Raw genomic sequence first — 22,878 nt, forward strand, 5'->3', positions numbered from 1 at the left:
GTTACTTGCTAATGCTGACCTCATGGTCGTACGTGTGTGTCGCCTCTATGAAAGATAGCGAGCTAGCTGGACAATGTACATAACAGATACTAGCGTGCTGGCTGGTTTCATCACTAGCTTACGCGCTAGCCTCGGGCTAACTAGCATGCTATGTCTATCGCCCGCACCGAGTCATTCGGGACCCGTTAATGTTTACGTATTTTGGCTGTTGTTGCTGTTTAAGTGGCATCTGTTTGCACAATTTAACTGTGATTGGGTCCTGCCCTAACTATCTTCTGGTATGCTTTATATTTTTTTAATTTATTTTCTTTTATCCATTTGTGCTATAGCATTGCGACGTTGATACGCAGATTCAGAAGTAGTTGGTTACAGGGATGGCGTTGTTATTATATAATAATAGCAAATTTTTCCCTTATAGTTGGCTCATAGTAACACCTTCGGTTGATCTGTTTTGTTGTGTTTCTAGGTCTAGTTTTCCTTGTCTAGACGGGGTTTGGCTGTTTTTGAGCCTTAGGCTCCGGTCGTTGAAGGTCGGTTATGTATATATATGTAATATATAATAACAGGTTGTGTCAGGTATAGCTTATTACTACCCCCGGGTTACTGAAGGTGTTTACTTCTATTCTTATATAGGATTATGTCATTCCAGCCTTTGTGCCTGACCAGAGGGACTGTGAAATGCTTGCACCTTGACCAATAACCCTTTTTTCTTTTTCTTTTTATTGTTGCTCTTTAAATGACATCTGTTTGCACAATTTAACTGTGATCGGGTCCTGCCTTAGACTATCTTCTGGTATGCTTTAATTTTTAAAATTTTCTTTTATCCATTTGTACTATAGCATTGCGACGTTGATACGCAGATTCGGAAATAGTTGGTTACAGGGATGATGTTGAGTTATTATATAATAATAGCAAATTTTTCCCTTATAGTTGGCTCATGTTAGGGCCAAGGCTCACGTTTGTTTTCGACCAATAACTTTATTTAATTTTTTTTATTTTTATTTTTGTTTATTGGACTAGTGGGGGGTTTAATCAGGGGTTTATCTAGAGAGGGGGTCGGAGTGGAGAGCGTCTTATTGGATCCATGATTCCAGTGGGAAACGATAGGAAGATGACCATCCTTAGTGGATGGAGCATAGGGAGGGGATTGGAGAGTGGGTATAGGAGGGTTAATATTAGGATGGGTGGGTTAGGGTATAGAGTAGAAGTAGGGGGGGTTGTAACTGGGGTGGTATTTTTCTGTGTTTTCTGTACTGTTGTCCTATATGTGTGTAATTGTTCCTCCTCTGAACTCTTGGGATTGACCGTCTGGGCCCGCCTGGATCAGCGCCTCTGTCCTCAGCCTGGCTGCACTGGTATGTTCTCCACGCATTTAGACAAATTCGACCATGGCTAAATTGAATATTTTAATTTGGAACGCAGGGGGTCTTAACGCCCCACACTAATCGTGCCAGTGTCCTTTGGTTATTGAAGAGAAGAAATATTGACATTGCTCTCCTTAGTGAGACGCATTTATTGGTGAGTGATGTGTCAAGGCTAGCAAATCGACAATATCACGTTATCTCCTCATCCTCAGCCGACAATAAGACAAAAGGAGTCGTCATAGTTACAAGACGTAACCTTGATATCAAAGTCCTGGATGTGTGGTCGGACACGGAGGGAAGGATTACTATAGCAAAAGTTGAGTTTTCTCATAGGAAGATGGCAATAATAGCATTGTATGCCCCTAACACATTTGATTCAGCGTTCTATAATACAATCACGAAGAATATGTTGGAACTTACTGGATACGCTCTCATTGTGGGTGGCGATTTTAATGCGTGCTGGGATGCGGAGATGGATAGGTCTGGGTCCTCTGAAACAAGCGACCAAAAACGGTCCTCTAAGGCCCTCAGGATGTGGGCCAAGGACACGGGGCTCGCAGACCTATGGCGCATATCCAATCCCACCCTCAAGGATTACTCTCACCTGTCTGCCAGACACAAAACCTTCTCTCGAATAGACTATGCATTCGCATCCCCTAATATGTTTGATAGTTTCAAGGTCTCATTGGTTCCCCTGGCTCTCTCGGACCACAAGGGGATTTTCCTTATGGCAACCTTTGGCAGGCTCTCCACGAGAGCTCCCAGGTGGCGTTTTAACTCAACCTTATTAAAGAACGATGATTTCTGTACTGAGTTCAGGAGTAAACTAGTTGAATTCTTGCAGATCAATGTTGGCACGGTCGAAGACCCTAGGGTCCTGTGGAACGCATTGAAGGGATTTATCAGGGGTCATGTCACACTTTTCGCCTCCAATTTGCGTAAATCCCGGTAAAAAAAACTAGAAGGACTGGAAACATTATACGCGGACCTATACGCATCTTTGCAAACTAACTATAATGAACGACTAAACAGACAACGTAAGATAGTCAAGAAAGAAATAAACTCCATACTTAAACAACAGTCTGAGTTCTTGATACATAGGACAAGGCAAAATTACTACTTTCACGGTTCCAGGCCTAGCCATCTGTTGGCAATGAAGATACGCTCGAATGATCATTTCTCGGATATCCCTTCGATCAAGACGCGACAGGGAACAGTCACTACTGATTCGAAAAAGATCAACAACACTTTTAAAGAGTTTTACTCACAGTTGTATAGCTCAGAGGCAGGCCTGTACAGTGCGACATATATATTGCACGTGCGACACTGACGTCAGTCTGTGCGATGAATGAATTGACTTTAGTAGCACTGGTGCGATGGCCCGTGGCGCAAGCAAAAAAAAAGAAAGTGTGACGGTAAATTGAATGGACCACAGCGCCACGCTATCCACTTGGTACTTGTAGTCTCGTGCGATTAAAAACAATGTCCCGTCTCGCGTAGAGTCCATAATCAAACACCAAATCCCATAATCCCTAGCGAACAATATCCCCGCGACTAAATTGCGAGCTCAATGTACACTGACTGGGTGACTTCGACAAGATGAAGCGCTTTTTTAAGGTATTAAATCCAACAAAAGAAGTACAAGATCAAAACCCCAAACGAGCCCGAGAGGGACCACCGTTAATAGAAACGAGACAAAAGGAGAAGATTAACAAGATGTACAGATATAACGCAGAGTGGGAAAATGATTTTCCGTGGATATTTTTTAATGAGGAAGCACAGCTATTATTATTCTGTCACTGGTGCCGGGAGACTCCGGAAAAGATCCGATCAGAGAATCCCTATGTCGCGGGTAACAATATCCTAAAAAGGGATAACATTAATAAACACAATACGTCCCATCGACACGTTCTTGCCCGGGATGCCTTCAACGCTAAATAAACTCCTGAGCGGGCCGGCACCCTCTTGCACTCGCTGACTAAACACGACCAGAGCGGATGATGCTGATCTCCGTGAGGTAAAGTTTAAGATGAATGTGACATATTGCATCGCCAAGGAAGAAATGCTGTTCACTAAATTTAAGCCGCTAATTTTACTCTGTAAAAAGAACTCCATCGTATGGCTACTTAAAATTCCCCTCCGGGATCAATAAAGTATTAATTATCTATCTATCAATCAATCTATCTATCTAATAACGAGACAATATGCAAATAAGGTAATAATAATAATAATAATTAATTTAATTTATAAAGCCCTTTTCATTCATGCAGAGTTCCTTGTACTTAGTTCTGATTAATGCAATAGTGTGTGTGTGTGTGTGTGTGTGTGTGTGTGTGTGTGTGTGTGTGTGTGTGTGTGGATCTGAAAAAGTGGCCAGCAGACATGATGCTGGAACTGTGACATGTGTGCAGTGCACACACACACACGCACGCACACACACACACACACGAATAATAATAATAATAATAATAATAATAACAATACATTTATTTATTTGGTTCCACAAATATGTACAGGTGTTTGTATGCATTATATCTATTTGTTATGTTGGTTTATAGGTGTTTCTAGGTTGGTTTCTAGCTTTCCCTGTAATCTGAGTCCACACCAGCGCTGCCTGGTCTCGGACTGCTTCATATCGGTTATATGGTTATGTCCTTGTTCTTTTTGTTTTACATTATGGGCAAATAAAGAGAGAATTTGTCTGAAAGCATTTCTTGTTAAAGTTTGGATTTTGTGTGCCCTGTATGCAAGATGCATGTCCCTTGCCAGTCACATACCTATTTAAGTAATGAACTGCACTACTTGTGGTTGTTTTTAGAGATTTTAGAGATGTTTTATACTCGTGCTACAAGATTTTGGCCTGTGCTACAAAACTATCAACCTCTGTAGCACCAGTGCTATGTGCAAAAAAAGTTAACGTACAGCCCTGCTCAGAGGTTAATTTCGATAACTCTAAATTTGAATCGTTCATTGGCGGGCTTGAGATACCCCACATTTCTGAGGAAGAGGCTAAGGAACTGGGGAAACCGATCACTCTTATGGAACTTAGGGAGACGATTGCTGAAATGCAAAGGGGTAAGGCACCAGGCTGGGATGGTATTCCACCCGAGGTATATTTAGCTTTCTGGGACCAACTGGGTCCATTGATGCTCGATATGATCAATTACGCTATCGAACAAGGGGAGTTCTCAAGAGATGTCAACATGGCATTGATTTCTTTACTTCTCAAGAAGGATAAAGATCCCAATGATTGTGGTAGCTATAGGCCCTTGAGTCTTCTCGGGGCCGATCTAAAAGTGTTTGCCAAGGTGCTGGCCCGCCGCCTGCAGAGGTTTATGACGGTATTGGTACACTGCGATCAAACTGGTTTTATCCCGGGGCGCCTGGCTGCAGATAATCTTAGGAGGCTGTTGCATGTAGTCGATAACAGTAAAGACAATACAGCTCCGTCCACAGTTCTGTCCTTGGATGCCATGAAGGCGTTTGACAGACTAGAATGGTCATACCTGTGGAAGGTACTTGAGGTTACGAGTCTTGGAAAGAATTTTATTCATATGATTAAAGTCCTGTATGCCTCGCCGTCGGCAATGATACTGACAGGCAAAAACTGTTCCACACTTTTTCCAGTCTCCAGATCTTCTAGACAGGGTTGTCCTCTGAGCCCAGGACTATTCGCGCTTTCCCTCGAACCATTGGCCCAATTTATTAGGCAATCGGAGGACATCGTCCCCATAATGGTCAATAATACACCACACAAAATTGCTCTCTATGCAGATGACCTACTGATTTTTATGGATGACCCCTCCCAGTCGGCCACAAAATTACTGGGAATAATCGACGACTTTGGTAAATTGTCAGGCTTTAAGATTAACTGGAACAAATCAGCCTGCCTACCTCTTAATGAGCTGGCCAAGGCGGTGCGACTACCAGCTGATATCCCCATAGTGGAACATTTTAAATACTTAGGCATAGAGATATTCCCCACGCTAAGTCAAACTACTAAGTACAACTTCACGGGTACTTATGATAAAATACGCCAGGATCTAGACAGATGGTCGTCCCTTCCTAACTCCTTACAAGCCCGGGCTTCCATAATCAAAATGAACGTCCTGCCTAGGATACATTTTGTTAGCTCAATGCTCCCCCTGCCCCCTCCAATAGACCACTGGCGCAAGGTACAATCGATGGTATCTAAGTTTATCTGGAATAACAAACGCCCGAGAATCAAAAGAGCTACTACTCAACGTAGGAAACAAGATGGGGGCCTCGCAATCCCTGATTTTAAGCTTTATTTCTGGTCCTTTTCACTGAGACCTCTGATGTGCTGGCTAGACCCTGTAGATGCTGTATCTTGGCGCTCCTTAGAAGCGGCGGCGGTCTCACCGCTAAGATTGCCGACTGAGGTATGGACCGATCATAACTCACGTGATCAAAACATGGCGTAATGTACAGAAGTCGTGTGCGGTTAAATGCCCATGGCACCTGGACTCTCCAATTTTTAATAACCAGCAACTACTTGTTGGGCACAAGCCGGTTAGTATTCCTCAATGGCAAAGGAGGGGAGTTCATACTCTGGAGGATATTTATGATAAGAACGGCCTTCGTGCGTTTCAGGACTTAAAATAATTTTATGATCTTCCCGGCGAGTCCTTCTTTCTTTACCTTCAACTAAGGTCAGCGCTGAGGGCGCATGGCGTGCCGTGGTCTCAAGCTTTGCACCCACACCCCTTCCTCAGGCTCATAGTGGACAGGACGACCTCCAGAGGGTTTGTCTCAGACTTTTATACGCTCTTAATTCAATCCACGTATAAAAATTTATCATTGGATACAATCTGGCGTGTGGATATCCCGGAGTTGGACCCCGAGTTTGACTGGGATGATGTTTGGGCAAATGTGGCATTGTCTTCCCGCAACCCCAATCACCAGCAAATTAATTTTAATTATATTCATAGGACCCATCTTACACCTAGGAAGCTATTTGCTATGGGACTGGTAACCGACTCTCGGTGCACTTTGTGCTCTCAAAGGGCCACTGGCACTTATATGCATATGTATTGGGATTGCCCACCAGTGGCCCGTTTCTGGAGGTCAATAACGGACAAACGTTCAGATCTGTGTAGCTTAACTATCCCATTCACAGCTGTTACGCTACTCCTGAACGATATAACAACACTACCCGCGCCCGTACAACTAAAAAGGGTTGTCCTAGCGGGTGTCACAGCAGCGAAGAAGCTAATAGCATTGAGATGGAAGGAGCCTGAGAAGCTCACAGTGATTAACTGGTCCCTAACACTGTTGGATGTGATTTATCTTGAGATATCCACGGCGCGGGTGATTGGGGTGGGGCAGGCTGGGATTGACCTGTGGTTCGCAGCAGCTGAGAAGGTCAGGACCGCCGTGTGCGGCTGAGCGGGGTTGGGGTGCTTGTTCGGGGGAGTCCGGCGGTCTCGTGGGAGGGGGAGGAGGAAATGTCTTGTCTGTCTTGTCTTTTGTGTTGTCCTCTTGACTTTAACTGGGGATTTTATTTGGGGGGAGCTATTTAGCTATTTCTTCACTATTTGGACACTTTTACACGGTTCCTGTGAGTCTATGGAACACCTCTGTAGGTTTTTGTTTTTCAAGAAGGTTAATTGTTTTGTTTTTCTAGTCGTGTACTGAAAAGCGGCGTTTTTCTACCTCAGGAGAGGTTGGGCTCCAACCACTGTGTGACCCGGTGGCATCTGCCACATTGCTATGCAGCTGGGAAATCTCTGACATCACTGATATGCACATTTTGTGATGACTCAGCTCGGTGAGGGTGAATGTTGTGAGGTGAATTGGAAGAATGGGCCTTTGTGAGAATTAGAGATATAAGTTTTATTAATATAGGGCCACACGGCCGGGAAACGGTGCTGAATACTGGGAAAGGCCATTTATTAGATAGTACCCCTTTAAATTTTAAAAGGTTGTTCTCTGTTTTCTTTTTTGTCTTTATAATTAGTTATTTCTGTATTATTATTGTTTCTGTTATTTCCCTGTGAAGTTCTGTGTATTGTTATTGTGGTTATTGTATTGTCTTGTTTTCATGTAAATAATAATAAAAAAATTTGATAAAAAAAAAAGACAACGCCTCAGTGAACTATTTAGTTCAATGGGACATTTCGTTTTGAACAGTGAACTAACGCGAGCTAGCAAACGTGAGCTAACAGAGGTATCAACATGCACTACTAGACTTGCTGGAGCATTTGTTGATATCAGGAGCTATCAGTAGCTAGCCGGCTAAATACCGTTAGACAATGCCTACTAAAAGTGAATAGTTGACTGGGTAATTTTGTTTAAACAGTAACGATAGCTAGGTAGCTAACGTTAGCTCACGTCGAATGCACTATAGACTCGAGCAGAGCCTCCTCTCAGTCCTCTGTGTTTACAAACTGTACACGGGTGCGGGCGGGGCAAGAGAGGAGGAGGAGCGGCAGTTTGCAGGTCCTGTGTGTCTGAGACAGACAGCGAGTGAGATCTACGCTTGATCGGTTTCCGCGATCGGCGAATATGACTCATTATCGGAATTCACCGATCGCATATTTATACTGATTATCGGCCGATAACGATCGGTGGCCGATCGATTGGGGCATCCCTAATAAAGACATCCTGGATTCACCTCACTGAGGGACATGTGACCTTATAAAGACATCCTGACTCACCTCACTGAGGGACATGTGACCTTATAAAGACATCCTGACTCACCTCACTGAGGGACATGTGACCTTATAAAGACATCCTGACTCACCTCACTGAGGGACATGTGACCTTATAAAGACATCCTGACTCACCTCACTGAGGGACATGTGACCTTATAAAGACATCCTGACTCACCTCACTGAGGGACATGTGACCTTATAAAGACATCCTGACTCACCTCACTGAGGGACATGTGACCTTATAAAGACATCCTGACTCACCTCACTGAGGGACATGTGACCTTATAAAGACATCCTGACTCACCTGACTGAGGGACATGTGACCTTATAAAGACATCCTGACTCACCTCACTGAGGGACATGTGACCTTATAAAGACATCCTGACTCACCTCACTGAGGGACATGTGACCTTATAAAGACATCCTGACTCACCTCACTGAGGGACATGTGACCTTATAAAGACATCCTGGACTCACCTCACTGAGGGACATGTGACCTTATAAAGACATCCTGACTCACCTCACTGAGGGACATGTGACCTTATAAAGACATCCTGACTCACCTCACTGAGGGACATGTGACCTTATAAAGACATCCTGACTCAGCTCACTGAGGGACATGTGACCTTATAAAGACATCCTGACTCACCTCACTGAGGGACATGTGACCTTATAAAGACATCCTGACTCACCTCACTGTCTGTCGAATGTCCTCTCTTCTTGTCATCCTCCGAGTTCTCCTGCAAAACATACCACATCATTAATGCACCATAACACATCCACCGCCTCACGTCCAATTCAACTGTATTACATCCATAATTAAACATGAACATTAGGATAAATCAAAGTACTATCTGCAACCTAAACAAAGAGTGATTTAAATGTTTTAACGTTTATTAGTGTGGGTGACCCAGGTCACACCACACTACTATTATCTATATTCTCAGATTTTTGTCCGCTAACTCCTCCCAGAGCTTTCGCACCACATACACGTGTAAGGTATCAAAACAACCAGCTTGGTCCAACTCGAGTTGCTATTACTTTTTGGAAAGTTTCACTGCAGGGTTCTGGAAAGAAATCTACTTTAAATAGCTCCATAGGAATGAATGGCGGAATGTTTGTGTAGAAGCAGATTTTTTTGTAAATTGCGGTTGTGGTCTACATTATACCTGTTCTCCCCTACTCAGCAGGGATATCCTCTTTCATTGGTCTATATTGACCACGCCCCCTATTGGTAGGCCCCTCCCTCTTTTGTATCCTTTGAACCGTTTGTCATAGAGACTCGCGAGAGACCCTCTCCCGTTGGCCGGCGGTGCACAGGCGTCACCCACACTTTCCCCTGCGCGGAAATTGTCTAGTTAAATTTAACATTTATTTACAGGGTAGATTCTCTGAGCATGGAGGGTCTTTCTCAGCAAAGCCCTGATTCACACTCACACAGTTCCATTCACACCTGGCAGCTTTATGTACAACCACAGTCTGACACTGTTGACCACTAGGAGCTGCCCAGTACAACCACAGTCTGACACTGTTGACCACTAGGAGCTGCCCAGTACAACCACAGTCTGACACTGTTGACCACTAGGAGCTGCCCAGTACAACCACAGCCTGACACTGTTGACCACTAGGAGCTGCCCAGTACAACCACAGTCTGACACTGTTGACCACTAGGAGCTGCCCAGTACAACCACAGCCTGACACTGTTGACCACTAGGAGCTGTCCAGTACAACCACAGTCTGACACTGTTGACCCACTAGGAGCTGCCCAGTACAACCACAGTCTGACACTGTTGACCACTAGGAGCTGTCCAGTACAACCACAGTCTGACACTGTTGACCACTAGGAGCTGCCCAGTACAACCACAGTCTGACACTGTTGACCACTAGCAGCTGCCCAGTACAACCACAGTCTGACACTGTTGACCACTAGCAGCTGCCCAGTACAACCACAGTCTGACACTGTTGACCACTAGCAGCTGCCCAGTACAACCATAGTCTGACACTGTTGACCACTAGGAGCTGCCCAGTACAACCACAGTCTGACACTGTTGACCACTAGGAGCTGCCCAGTACAACCACAGCCTGACACTGTTGACCACTGAGCAGCTCCACTGGTGCCTTGCTCACAGGCCCTTCAACGGTTGATCTTGAAGGAGGGGACATTCCGGGGGTTTGGCCCAGAGCCCTTCCGGTCCCACGCCGGCTTCTCTGACCGCGAGCCCCAGAGGCGTGCCATGTGCGATGGTAGGGTTAGCCAGCCCCAGAGGCGTGCCATGTGCGATGGTAGGGTTAGCCAGCCCCAGAGGCGTGCCATGTGCGATGGTAGGGTTAGCCAGCCCCAGAGGCGTGCCATGTGCGATGGTAGGGTTAGCCAGCCCCAGAGGCGTGCCATGTGCGATGGTAGGGTTAGGGTTAGCCAGCCCCAGAGGCGTGCCATGTGCGATGGTAGCCACTACATTTACATCTACATTTAATAATTTAGCCGAACGCTTTTATCCAAAGCCACTTACACTCACGTTGTGTACGACAGGTCAGCAGTAAGGGCACGACTCTGTCAGTAACGTTGTTCATCAAACAGTGTTGAACTACAGTCTTGAGTGCAGAGCAGCGTAGACACATTAGTACAGTAGGTAGTAGTAGTACAGACACAGTGGATTACTTAGTAGCAAAGTATATAATAGTAAGACGGTACGAAGGTTAGCGGTTTTATTTCCTCCTCCTCCACATCCTGAGCCCTCGACCCACAGAGACAACCTCACGCCCCGCTCAGACGGCTCAAACACGTAACCACCACCTTCAGCACCACGAGGGCAGAGAGGGTGGCAGAGACAATAGAGTTGGACTAGTTGATAACAGGATAGTGTGACGGCACAGGGTGGGGGGGGGGGGGGACCCGACGCTTCTTCTGAGTGGGCTTCTCATTATTCTATTCATCTTCCAGAAAGTACAGTGAAGAGAGATATGAGAGCGAGGAGGAAAGAGGCAGGTGCATTTATAGAACAGCTTTTATCCAAAGTGCTTTACAATTCTGTTCCTCACATTTGACCCGTTCTCACACCGACGGCGGAGGCGACCATGCGAGGTGCCAACCTGCTCATCGGGAGCAATTAGGGGTTAAGTGTCTTGCTCAAGAACACATCGACACGCTGCCCGAGAGGAGCGGGAATCTAACTGGGAACTGTCCGACTCTGACTTAATAATAAACACTGTTAGGGCGGCTGGGTGGCGCAGCGGAGATTGCGCTCGTCACCAATGCAAGAGAGGTAATCTGGACGTTGTGGACAGCGACTCCTACAGGTCGGTTGGGGGACGCCTGCACAGCAGAGACAGGAAATGGCGGGGGGTAGTGTGAGCCTTCCACACGTTACTCCTCGCCAATGAGAGTCCGCGCTGGCAGGTGAAAAGATGTGACAGGCTGCCTCCTCGTGTACGGGAGGGGACACGTGATGCACGGCTTCTATCCTTCCTACAACTGACCAGGGGGGCATATGCGAGCAACGTTCAAGACAGGGGAGGGGAGAATTGGAAACACGAAATTGGGATGGGAGAAAAAATAGAAAAATAAGGAGAAAAAGTGGATAAGAAAAAAAAATAATAAACAATGTTAGGACTGTCTGACTCTTAATAATAAACACTGTTAGGACTATCTGACTCTTAATAATAAACACTGTTAAGACTATCTGACTCTTGATAATAAACACTGTTAGGACTATCTGACTCTTAATAATAAACACTGTTAGGACTGTCTGACTCTTGATAATAAACACTGTTAGGACTATCTGACTCTTAATAATAAACACTGTTAGGACTGTCTGACTCTTGATAATAAACACTGTTAGGACTATCTGACTCTTGATAATAAACACTGTTAGGACTGTCTGACTCTTAATAATAAACACTGTTAGGACTGTCTGACTCTTAATAATAAACACTGTTAGGACTATCTGACTCTTAATAATAAACACTGTTAGGACTATCTGACTCTTGATAATAAACACTGTTAGGACTGTCTGACTCTTAATAATAAACACTGTTAGGACTGTCTGACTCTTAAGACTGTCTGACTCTTAATAATAAACACTCTTAAGACTGTCTGACTCTTAATGATAAACACTGTTAGGACTATCTGACTCTTGATAATAAACACTGTTAGGACTGTCTGACTCTTAATAATAAACACTGTTAGGACTGTCTGACTCTTAATGATAAACACTGTTAGGACTGTCTGACTCTTAATAATAAACACTGTTAGGACTGTCTGACTCTTGATAATAAACACTGTTAGGACTGTCTGACTCTTAATAATAAACACTGTTAGGACTGTCTGACTCTTAATAATAAACACTGTTAGGACTGTCTGACTCTTAATAATAAACACTGTTAGGACTATCTGACTCTTAATAATAAACACTGTTAGGACTGTCTGACTCTTGATAATAAACACTGTTAGGACTGTCTGACTCTTAATAATAAACACTGTTAGGACTGTCTGACTCTTAATAATAAACAATGTTAGGACTGTCTGACTCTTAATAATAAACACTGTTAGGACTATCTGACTCTTAATTATAAACACTGTTAGGACTATCTGACTCTTAATAATAAACACTGTTAGGACTATCTGACTCTTAATAATAAACACTGTTAAGACTGTCTGACTCTTGATAATAAACACTGTTAGGACTGTCTGACTCTTAAGACTGTCTGACTCTTAATAATAAACACTCTTAAGACTGTCTGACTCTTAATGATAAACACTGTTAGGACTATCTGACTCTTAATAATAAACACTGTTAGGACTGTCTGTCTCTTAATAATAAACACTGTTAGGACTGTCTGACTCTTAGTAATAAACACTGTTAGGACTGTCTGTCTCTTAATAATAAACACTGTTAGGACTGTCTGACTCTTAATAATAAACACTGTTAGGACTATCTGACTCTTAATAATAAACACTGTTAAGACTGTCTGACTCTTAATAATAAACACTGTTAGGACTGTCTGACTCTTGATAATAAACACTGTTAGGACTATCTGACTCTTAATAATAAACACTGTTAGGACTATCTGACTCTTAATAATAAACACTGTTAGGACTGTCTGACTCTTAATAATAAACACTGTTAGGACTATCTGACTCTTGATAATAAACACTGTTAGGACTGTCTGACTCTTGATAATAAACACTGTTAGGACTATCTGACTCTTAATAATAAACACTGTTAGGACTATCTGACTCTTAATAATAAACACTGTTAGGACTGTCTGACTCTTAATAATAAACACTGTTAGGACTGTCTGACTCTTAATAATAAACACTGTTAGGACTATCTGACTCTTGATAATAAACACTGTTAGGACTGTCTGACTCTTGATAATAAACACTGTTAGGACTGTCTGACTCTTGATAATAAACAATGTTAGGACTGTCTGACTCTTAATAATAAACACTGTTAGGACTGTCTGACTCTTAATAATAAACACTGTTAGGACTATCTGACTCTTGATAATAAACACTGTTAGGACTGTCTGACTCTTGATAATAAACACTGTTAGGACTATCTGACTCTTAATAATAAACACTGTTAGGACTGTCTGACTCTTGATAATAAACAATGTTAGGACTGTCTGACTCTTGATAATAAACAATGTTAGGACTGTCTGACTCTTAATAATAAACACTGTTAGGACTGTCTGACTCTTAATAATAAACACTGTTAGGACTATCTGACTCTTAATAATAAACACTGTTAGGCAGCGTTTCCGTTAGCCGGTAATTACCGGTATTTGACCGGCAAAATATGTTGAAGTCCGAATATTTAAATCTCTCCGGTCATAATGTCCGGTGAAAATAATTTCTCTAAACACAATTTTATTATTTGAATTGTATTAAAATAGGCTACAATTAAATAGCCTATGCGATGAACGAAACAATCATTACATGTTGCTTCACTCTGATAAAGCGCGGATGGCGCCGCTCGGATGTGAATCTTTTTTTCTTTCTTTTTTTGAGCCCGTCTGGCCACCATAACGACAAACAGGTATACGAGCGAGAGAGAGAGATGGCCAAACAAGCTAAGCTTAACAAATATTTCATGAAACCAAGCACAAGCAGGTCTAATAATAATGTCAACGAAGATGAGTCTTCTGAACTTGAAGTCACAGAGACCGCTGATGCCGTGGTGAAAGAAAACAGAAACAGAAATGTCGAGCGTTCAGGCCCGAGTGGAAAGTTTAATTCTCCTGGCTGAGGTGTGACATTATATCCACATTTTCCAGTTCACTGATCCAGCCGGGGTTACCACAGTTCATTCTGGAACCTCAGATCCCCGCTGATCATGGAGTTCTACAGTATCGCGTTGGATCCATACACGTATCGATTTTTTCGAATGGTGATCAGGAATTGGAATATACCAGTTGGATACCATCTGATGTCAGGTAAGGACTCTATGTTATCAGTGTTAGGATAATCAGAGTAAGTTTGATGAAGTTATAAACTGTTTTGTGAAATGTCTTCTTTCGGTTTCACTGTAAAAGTCCGAGAGGAAATGAACGGAGCGATTATCCGTGCGCGGCCCGAATGTGCTTGCGTGCACGTATAATATTGATCATCTAGCGTTTATTTGAAAACGATTCATAAAAAGGCCGACGAATATCAACGTTGTGGAATATTCCACTAAAAGACGATTTTCATAGAATGCTCCAGAATGAGCTGTTTTTTTATCTGAAACGGGGGCTTTTCTAACTGCTCTGAAACGGAAACGACGCGATAAACAGCCTTGACAGCACTGACTGGAAAATAGTCTTTGATAATGCGATGGGCAGATTAGACACATAGCCATAATTTAAAACATAGATTAGGCGATATTAACGTTAACATTGGCGCCGATGGTGGCATTCAGCCGGTAAAAAGGAAAACCAGGCTGACCGGCATTTCTCGAATATGTCCGGGGATAGAAATCTTGCAGGACACCCAGACCGGCACGAATATGTTCTAACGGAAACGCTGCTGTTAGGACTATCTGACTCTTAGTAATAAACACTGTTAGGACTGTCTGACTCTTGATAATAAACACTGTTAGGACTGTCTGACTCTTAATAATAAACACTGTTAGGACTGTCTGACTCTTAATAATAAACACTGTTAGGACTGTCTGACTCTTAGTAATAAACACTGTTAGGACTATCTGTCTCTTAATAATAAACACTGTTAGGACTATCTGACTCTTAATAATAAACACCGTTAGGACTGTCTGACTCTTGATAATAAACACTGTTAAGACTGTCTGACTCTTGATAATAAACACTGTTAGGACTGTCTGACTCTTGATAATAAACACTGTTAGGACTATCTGACTCTTGATAATAAACACTGTTAGGACTATCTGACTCTTAATAATAAACACTGTTAGGACTGTCTGACTCTTAATAATAAACACTGTTAAGACTGTCTGTCTCTTAATAATAAACACTGTTAGGACTATCTGACTCTTAATGATAAACACTGTTAGGACTGTCTGTCTCTTAATAATAAATACTGTTAGGACTGTCTGACTCTTAGTAATAAACACTGTTAGGACTGTCTGACTCTTGATAATAAACACTGTTAAGACTATCTGCCTCTTAATAATAAACACCGTTAGGACTATCTGACTCTTAATAATAAACACTGTTAGGACTATCTGACTCTTGATAATAAACACTGTTAAGACTGTCTGACTCTTGATAATAAACACTGTTAGGACTATCTGACTCTTAATAATAAACACTGTTAGGACTGTCTGACTCTTAATAATAAACACTGTTAAGACTGTCTGACTCTTAATAATAAACACTGTTAGGACTATCTGACTCTTAATAATAAACACTGTTAGGACTATCTGACTCTTAATAATAAACACTGTTAGGACTATCTGACTCTTAATAATAAACACTGTTAGGACTGTCTGACTCTTAATAATAAACACTGTTAGGACTGTCTGACTCTTAATAATAAACACTGTTAGGACTGTCTGTCTCTTAATAATAAACACTGTTAGGACTATCTGACTCTTAATGATAAACACTGTTAGGACTGTCTGTCTCTTAATAATAAACACTGTTAGGACTATCTGACTCTTAATAATAAACACCGTTAGGACTGTCTGACTCTTAATGATAAACACTGTTAGGACTGTCTGTCTCTTAATAATAAATACTGTTAAGACTGTCTGACTCTTAATAATAAACACTGTTAGGACTGTCTGACTCTTGATAATAAACACTGTTAAGACTGTCTGACTATTTTTTTTTTTTTTTTTATTGGTCTTTTTTCCCCCTCCATTTTCCTCCGATTTTCTCCCATCCCAATGTTAGTCGTATGCCAATTCCCAGTCCCTTCCTGGTCGCTGCGCTTTACCCCCCACAGTCAGATCATTTGGGAGAGTGGAGGCTACCACGTGCTTCCTCCGACACACGTCCAGCCAATCACCGCTTCTTTTCACCTGGCAGCGCGGATTCTCATTGAGAGGGCGTAGCGTGTGGGAGGACCACACTATCCCCCTCACGTCCAATCCGCGCTTAGCAGGCGCCCCGACCGAACTGTAGGAGTCGCTGTTTACAACGACCCGGACCCACCCCGCCAGCTTCTCCCACCCTCTGATACAGCCAATTGTATCAGTGCAGACGGCCAGCCAAGCTGGTGACAACCCCGGAGCTGTGAGCTGGATTCGAACAGGCGAACCAAGCTCACAGCTCCGGGGCTGGTGACGAACGCAATCTCCGCTCGACCACCTAACAAGACTGTCTGACTCTTAACACTTTGGCTGCCATGGGTTAAATTAATGATATACCATAGATTGCCAGCGCTATTTGTCTATGGAGAAAGTCCCCTTCTTTGCAGGGCTATAACTTTTTAAATTCTATTGCTACATTGCCATTATTAGGGCCCATTCAAAGTCCTATATGTATTGTTCATTGTGTAGCAACGTTAAACTTTTTCATTCACATATTCATAGTAAAGTATGGTCTAATGTATAAGTATGTTTTCATCTCTTTCTGCAGCTTTCTCCAGAACGTGATATATAGCCCCAAATGCATTATATTGATGATGAAATACAGTTTGATGGCAATCAGCGCGATATAAAAAATTCCAACTAGACGTACTTCTAGAAGTTACTACACGTCATCTGATGTTGACCGGATGGGCGAGGGGGCGTTTATAATTCCGTGGGCAGCGTTATACCAATCATCTAATGTGGGTCAAATGTTGATAAAAGCAGTTAGTATCGAAGATGGTAACGTTACACGCTGAAACTCACCCCAGTCTCCGCGCGCCGTTGGGCGATCATCGTCGAGCAGAAATTTTATCATTATGGGATATATTATTACCCGGTCCATCTCCAGCTTGTATAATGGTATATACGTCCAAATCATGTTGTTTATCGAGTTATTGGCAATCGATCGCTATGTAGAGTGACGAGCTAGAGTGCCGGAACCTATCCCGAGTGGCCGGAAGCAATACAGACATCTAGCACAACCTCCACTGTGCTTCCTGTTAAGCGGTTGCGCGATCGGCCACCAGATGGCGCTCCTGAACCGCCAGAGAGCTCAGTGGGTCCTGCTGGTGGTTCTCAGGCCAACGGAGGGACATTATGGATCAGATCGCAGATTTTTGAAATATTGATATAAAGACGACTTACAGCGTCCCCCGGCAACTTTAGCATCGCCAGCAAAGACGTTGTAAATCGTTTTTAGGCAGTCAAAGTGTTAATAATAAACACTGTTAGGACTGTCTGACTCTTAATAATAAACACTGTTTATTATTATCAACATGGACCCCCTGCAATTTGCATACCGCCCCAACAGGTCCACGGAGGACGCCATAGCCCATGTGCTGCACACAGCAGCATCACACCTGGACAAGAGGCAGGGGAACTATGTGAGAATGCTATTCATCGACTACAGCTCGGCATTCAATACCATAGTCCCCTCCATACTCATAGCCAAGCTCAGGGACCTGGGCTTGAACTATGACCTCTGCCAGTGGGTCTTGGACTTCCTGACTGGCAGACCCCAGGTGGTGAGAGCAGGCAACTGCACCTCCTCATCCATCACCCTCAACATAGGGGCCCCCCAGGGCTGTGTTCTGAGTCCCCTCCTCTACTCCCTGTACACACACGACTGTGTGGCTCAGCGGAGTAGCAATACAATCATCAAATTTGCTGACGACACAGTGGTGGTGGGCCTGATCTCTGCCAACGACGAGAGGGCCTACCTGGAAGAGGTCAAGGTCCTGGCGGGATGGTGCCAGGAAAACAGCCTCTCCCTGAACGTCAGCAAAACAAAGGAGATGATTGTGGACTTCAGGAGGTCGGGGGTCAAGGACTACAGCCCCCTCAGCATCGACGGGGCACCGGTTGAGAGAGTCAACAGCTTTAAGTACCTCGGAGCCTACATATCCGAGGACTTGACATGGACCACACACATTGACAGTGTTGTGAAGAAGGCACGACAACGCCTCTACTTCCTCAGGCGCCTAAGGAAGTTCCAAGTCAGTCAGAAGATCCTTAAGAACTTCTACTCATGTACAATAGAGAGCATCTTGACCGGCAACATCACCTCCTGGTTTGGGAATAGCACTGCACAAGACCGAAGCAGACTACAAAGAGTGACACGTTCAGCCGAACGCACAATTGGAGGGGGGCTCCCCACCCTCCAGAACATTTACAACAAGCGTTGCAAGGGCAAGGCTAAGAGAATCATTAAAGACTCCAGTCACCCGAACAACTGCCTCTTTGAACTGCTGCGGTCAGGCAAGCGATACCGGAGTCTCAAGGCGAGCACAGAAAGACTCAGAAGAAGCTTCTATCCCCAGGCCATCAGGCTGCTAAACGAACAATGAACACTACACAACAACAACCACCAAACGCACATAGCACACACATCCACACGCACACACTCACTTTAAACAAACACACTGTAGCACCCACTCCACACACTTTATAGCACACACCCACTTTAAACAAACACACTGTAGCACCCACTCCCCACACTTTATATTTATTGATGAAGGATTGCACTACAACCCGTACACCTTACTGTAAATTGTACCTAAATTGTACCTCATCCCATTTCTGCTTTGCACTATATAGTACTGTACATTAGTACACTGCATAGTATTGTATATTATATGGTAACTCAGAACATTGTACATATGTCTATACCGAACACTGTGACCTCATTTTCTTCTTCTAAATTACATGCTATACTATGTTATTTGATACTATCTTGTCTAGCACAGTCTCTGGAGCGTAACAGTAAGAAGCATTTTGTATGAAAGTATTCTGTACTTCTGTATGACAACTATTAAAGAAACTTGAAACTTGAACTTGTTAGGACTATCTGACTCTTAATAATAAACACTGTTAGGACTATCTGACTCTTAATAATAAACACCGTTAGGACTGTCTGACTCTTGATAATAAACACTGTTAAGACTGTCTGACTCTTGATAATAAACACTGTTAGGACTGTCTGACTCTTGATAATAAACACTGTTAGGACTATCTGACTCTTGATAATAAACACTGTTAGGACTATCTGACTCTTAATAATAAACACTGTTAGGACTGTCTGACTCTTAATAATAAACACTGTTAAGACTGTCTGACTCTTAATAATAAACACTGTTAGGACTGTCTGTCTCTTAATAATAAACACTGTTAGGACTATCTGACTCTTAATGATAAACACTGTTAGGACTGTCTGTCTCTTAATAATAAACACTGTTAGGACTATCTGACTCTTGATAATAAACACTGTTAGGACTGTCTGACTCTTGATAATAAACACTGTTAGGACTATCTGACTCTTAATAATAAACACTGTTAGGACTGTCTGACTCTTGATAATAAACACTGTTAAGACTGTCTGACTCTTAATAATAAACACTGTTAGGACTATCTGACTCTTAATAATAAACACTGTTAGGACTGTCTGACTCTTGATAATAAACACTGTTAAGACTGTCTGACTCTTAATAATAAACACTGTTAGGACTATCTGACTCTTGATAATAAACACTGTTAGGACTATCTGACTCTTAATAATAAACACTGTTAGGACTGTCTGACTCTTGATAATAAACACTGTTAGGACTGTCTGTCTCTTAATAATAAACACTGTTAGGACTATCTGACTCTTAATGATAAACACTGTTAGGACTGTCTGTCTCTTAATAATAAACACTGTTAGGACTGTCTGACTCTTAATAATAAACACTGTTAGGACTATCTGACTCTTAATAATAAACACTGTTAGGACTATCTGACTCTTAATAATAAACACCGTTAGGACTGTCTGACTCTTGATACTAAACACTGTTAGGACTGTCTGACTCTTAGTAATAAACACTGTTAGGACTATCTGACTCTTAATAATAAACACCGTTAGGACTGTCTGACTCTTAATTATAAACACTGTTAGGACTGTCTGACTCTTAATAATAAACACTGTTAGGACTGTCTGACTCTTGATAATAAACACTGTTAGGACTGTCTGACTCTTGATAATAAACACTGTTAGGACTGTCTGACTCTTGATAATAAACACTGTTAGGACTGTCTGACTCTTGATAATAAACACTGTTAGGACTATCTGACTCTTGATAATAAACACTGTTAGGACTGTCTGACTCTTGATAATAAACACTGTTAAGACTATCTGACTCTTAATAATAAACACTGTTAGGACTGTCTGACTCTTGATAATAAACACTGTTAGGATTATCTGACTCTTGATAATAAACACTGTTAGGACTGTCTGACTCTTAGTAATAAACACTGTTAGGACTATCTGACTCTTAATAATAAACACTGTTAGGACTGTCTGACTCTTGATAATAAACACTGTTAAGACTATCTGACTCTTGATAATAAACACTGTTAGGACTGTCTGACTCTTGATAATAAACACTGTTAGGACTATCTGACTCTTAATAATAAACACTTTTAGGACTGTCTGACTCTTGATAATAAACACTGTTAGGACTATCTGACTCTTGATAATAAACACTGTTATGACTGTCTGACTCTTGATAATAAACACTGTTAGGACTATCTGACTCTTAATAATAAACACTCTTAAGACTGTCTGACTCTTGATAATAAACACTGTTAGGACTGTCTGACTCTTAATAATAAACACTGTTAAGACTGTCTGACTCTTAATAATAAACACTGTTAGGACTGTCTGACTCTTAATAATAAACACTGTTAGGACTGTCTGACTCTTAATAATAAACACTTTTAGGACTGTCTGACTCTTAAGACTGTCTGACTCTTAATAATAAACACTGTTAGGACTGTCTGACTCTTAAGACTGTCTGACTCTTGATAATAAACACTGTTAGGACTGTCTGACTCTTAATAATAAACACTGTTAAGACTGTCTGACTCTTAATAATAAACACTGTTAGGACTGTCTGACTCTTAATAATAAACACTGTTAGGACTGTCTGACTCTTAATAATAAACACTGTTAGGACTGTCTGACTCTTAAGACTGTCTGACTCTTAATAATAAACACTGTTAGGACTGTCTGACTCTTAAGACTGTCTGACTCTTAATAATAAACACTGTTAGGACTGTCTGACTCTTAATAATAAACACTGTTAGGACTGTCTGACTCTTGATAATAAACACTGTTAGGACTGTCTGACTCTTGATAATAAACACTGTTAGGACTGTCTGACTCTTGATAATAAACACTGTTTGGACTATCTGACTCTTAATAATAAACACTGTTAGGACTGTCTGACTCTTAATAATAAACACTGTTAGGACTATCTGACTCTTAATAATAAACACTGTTAGGACTATCTGACTCTTGATAATAAACACTGTTAAGACTGTCTGACTCTTAGTAATAAACACTGTTAGGACTATCTGACTCTTGATAATAAACACTGTTAAGACTGTCTGACTCTTAATAATAAACACTGTTAAGACTGTCTGACTCTTAATAATAAACACTGTTAAGACTGTCTGACTCTTAATAATAAACACTGTTAGGACTGTCTGACTCTTAATAATAAACACTGTTAAGACTGTCTGACTCTTAATAATAAACACTGTTAGGACTGTCTGACTCTTAATAATAAACACTGTTAAGACTGTCTGACTCTTAATAATAAACACTGTTAGGACTGTCTGACTCTTAATAATAAACACTGTTAAGACTGTCTGACTCTTAATAATAAACACTGTTAAGACTGTCTGACTCTTAATAATAAACACTGTTAGGACTATCTGACTCTTAATAATAAACACTGTTAGGACTGTCTGACTCTTAATAATAAACACTGTTAAGACTGTCTGACTCTTAATAATAAACACTGTTAGGACTGTCTGACTCTTAATAATAAACACTGTTAAGACTGTCTGACTCTTAATAATAAACACTGTTAGGACTGTCTGACTCTTAATAATAAACACTGTTAAGACTGTCTGACTCTTAATAATAAACACTGTTAAGACTGTCTGACTCTTAATAATAAACACTGTTAGGACTGTCTGTCTCTTAATAATAAACACTGTTAGGACTGTCTGACTCTTAATAATAAACACTGTTAGGACTATCTGACTCTTAATAATAAACACTGTTAGGACTATCTGTCTCTTAATAATAAACACTGTTAGGACTGTCTGACTCTTGATAATAAACAATGTTAGAACTATCTGTCTCTTAACACTTTGGGTGCCGGGACACGTCTTCTCACGTCTTTGCTGGCCATGCTAAAGTTGCCGGGGGACGCTGTACAGCGTCCTTATATCAATATTTCAAAAATCTGCGATCGG

The 22,878-nt window shown here is 41.9% G+C and overlaps 1 protein-coding gene across 1 annotated transcript in view; it reads right to left on the reverse strand.

Moving 5' to 3' along the window:
- The window catches only part of LOC311239736 (uncharacterized protein), a gene marked incomplete at its 3' end in the record, with an annotated part of 95,758 nt that overhangs the window by 11,891 nt on the left and 60,989 nt on the right, over positions 1 to 22,878 (reverse strand). The window contains exon 10 of the mRNA XM_084338432.1: positions 8,734 to 8,781. Within this exon, the coding sequence (XP_084194558.1) occupies positions 8,734 to 8,781 (48 nt within the window). The remainder of the gene's footprint in view (positions 1 to 8,733; positions 8,782 to 22,878) is intronic.

The sequence above is a fragment of the Notolepis coatsorum genome, assembly GCF_963971535.1.
Source record: "Notolepis coatsorum genome assembly, contig: SUPER_13_unloc_1, whole genome shotgun sequence".
Taxonomy (NCBI): domain Eukaryota; kingdom Metazoa; phylum Chordata; class Actinopteri; order Aulopiformes; family Paralepididae; genus Notolepis; species Notolepis coatsorum.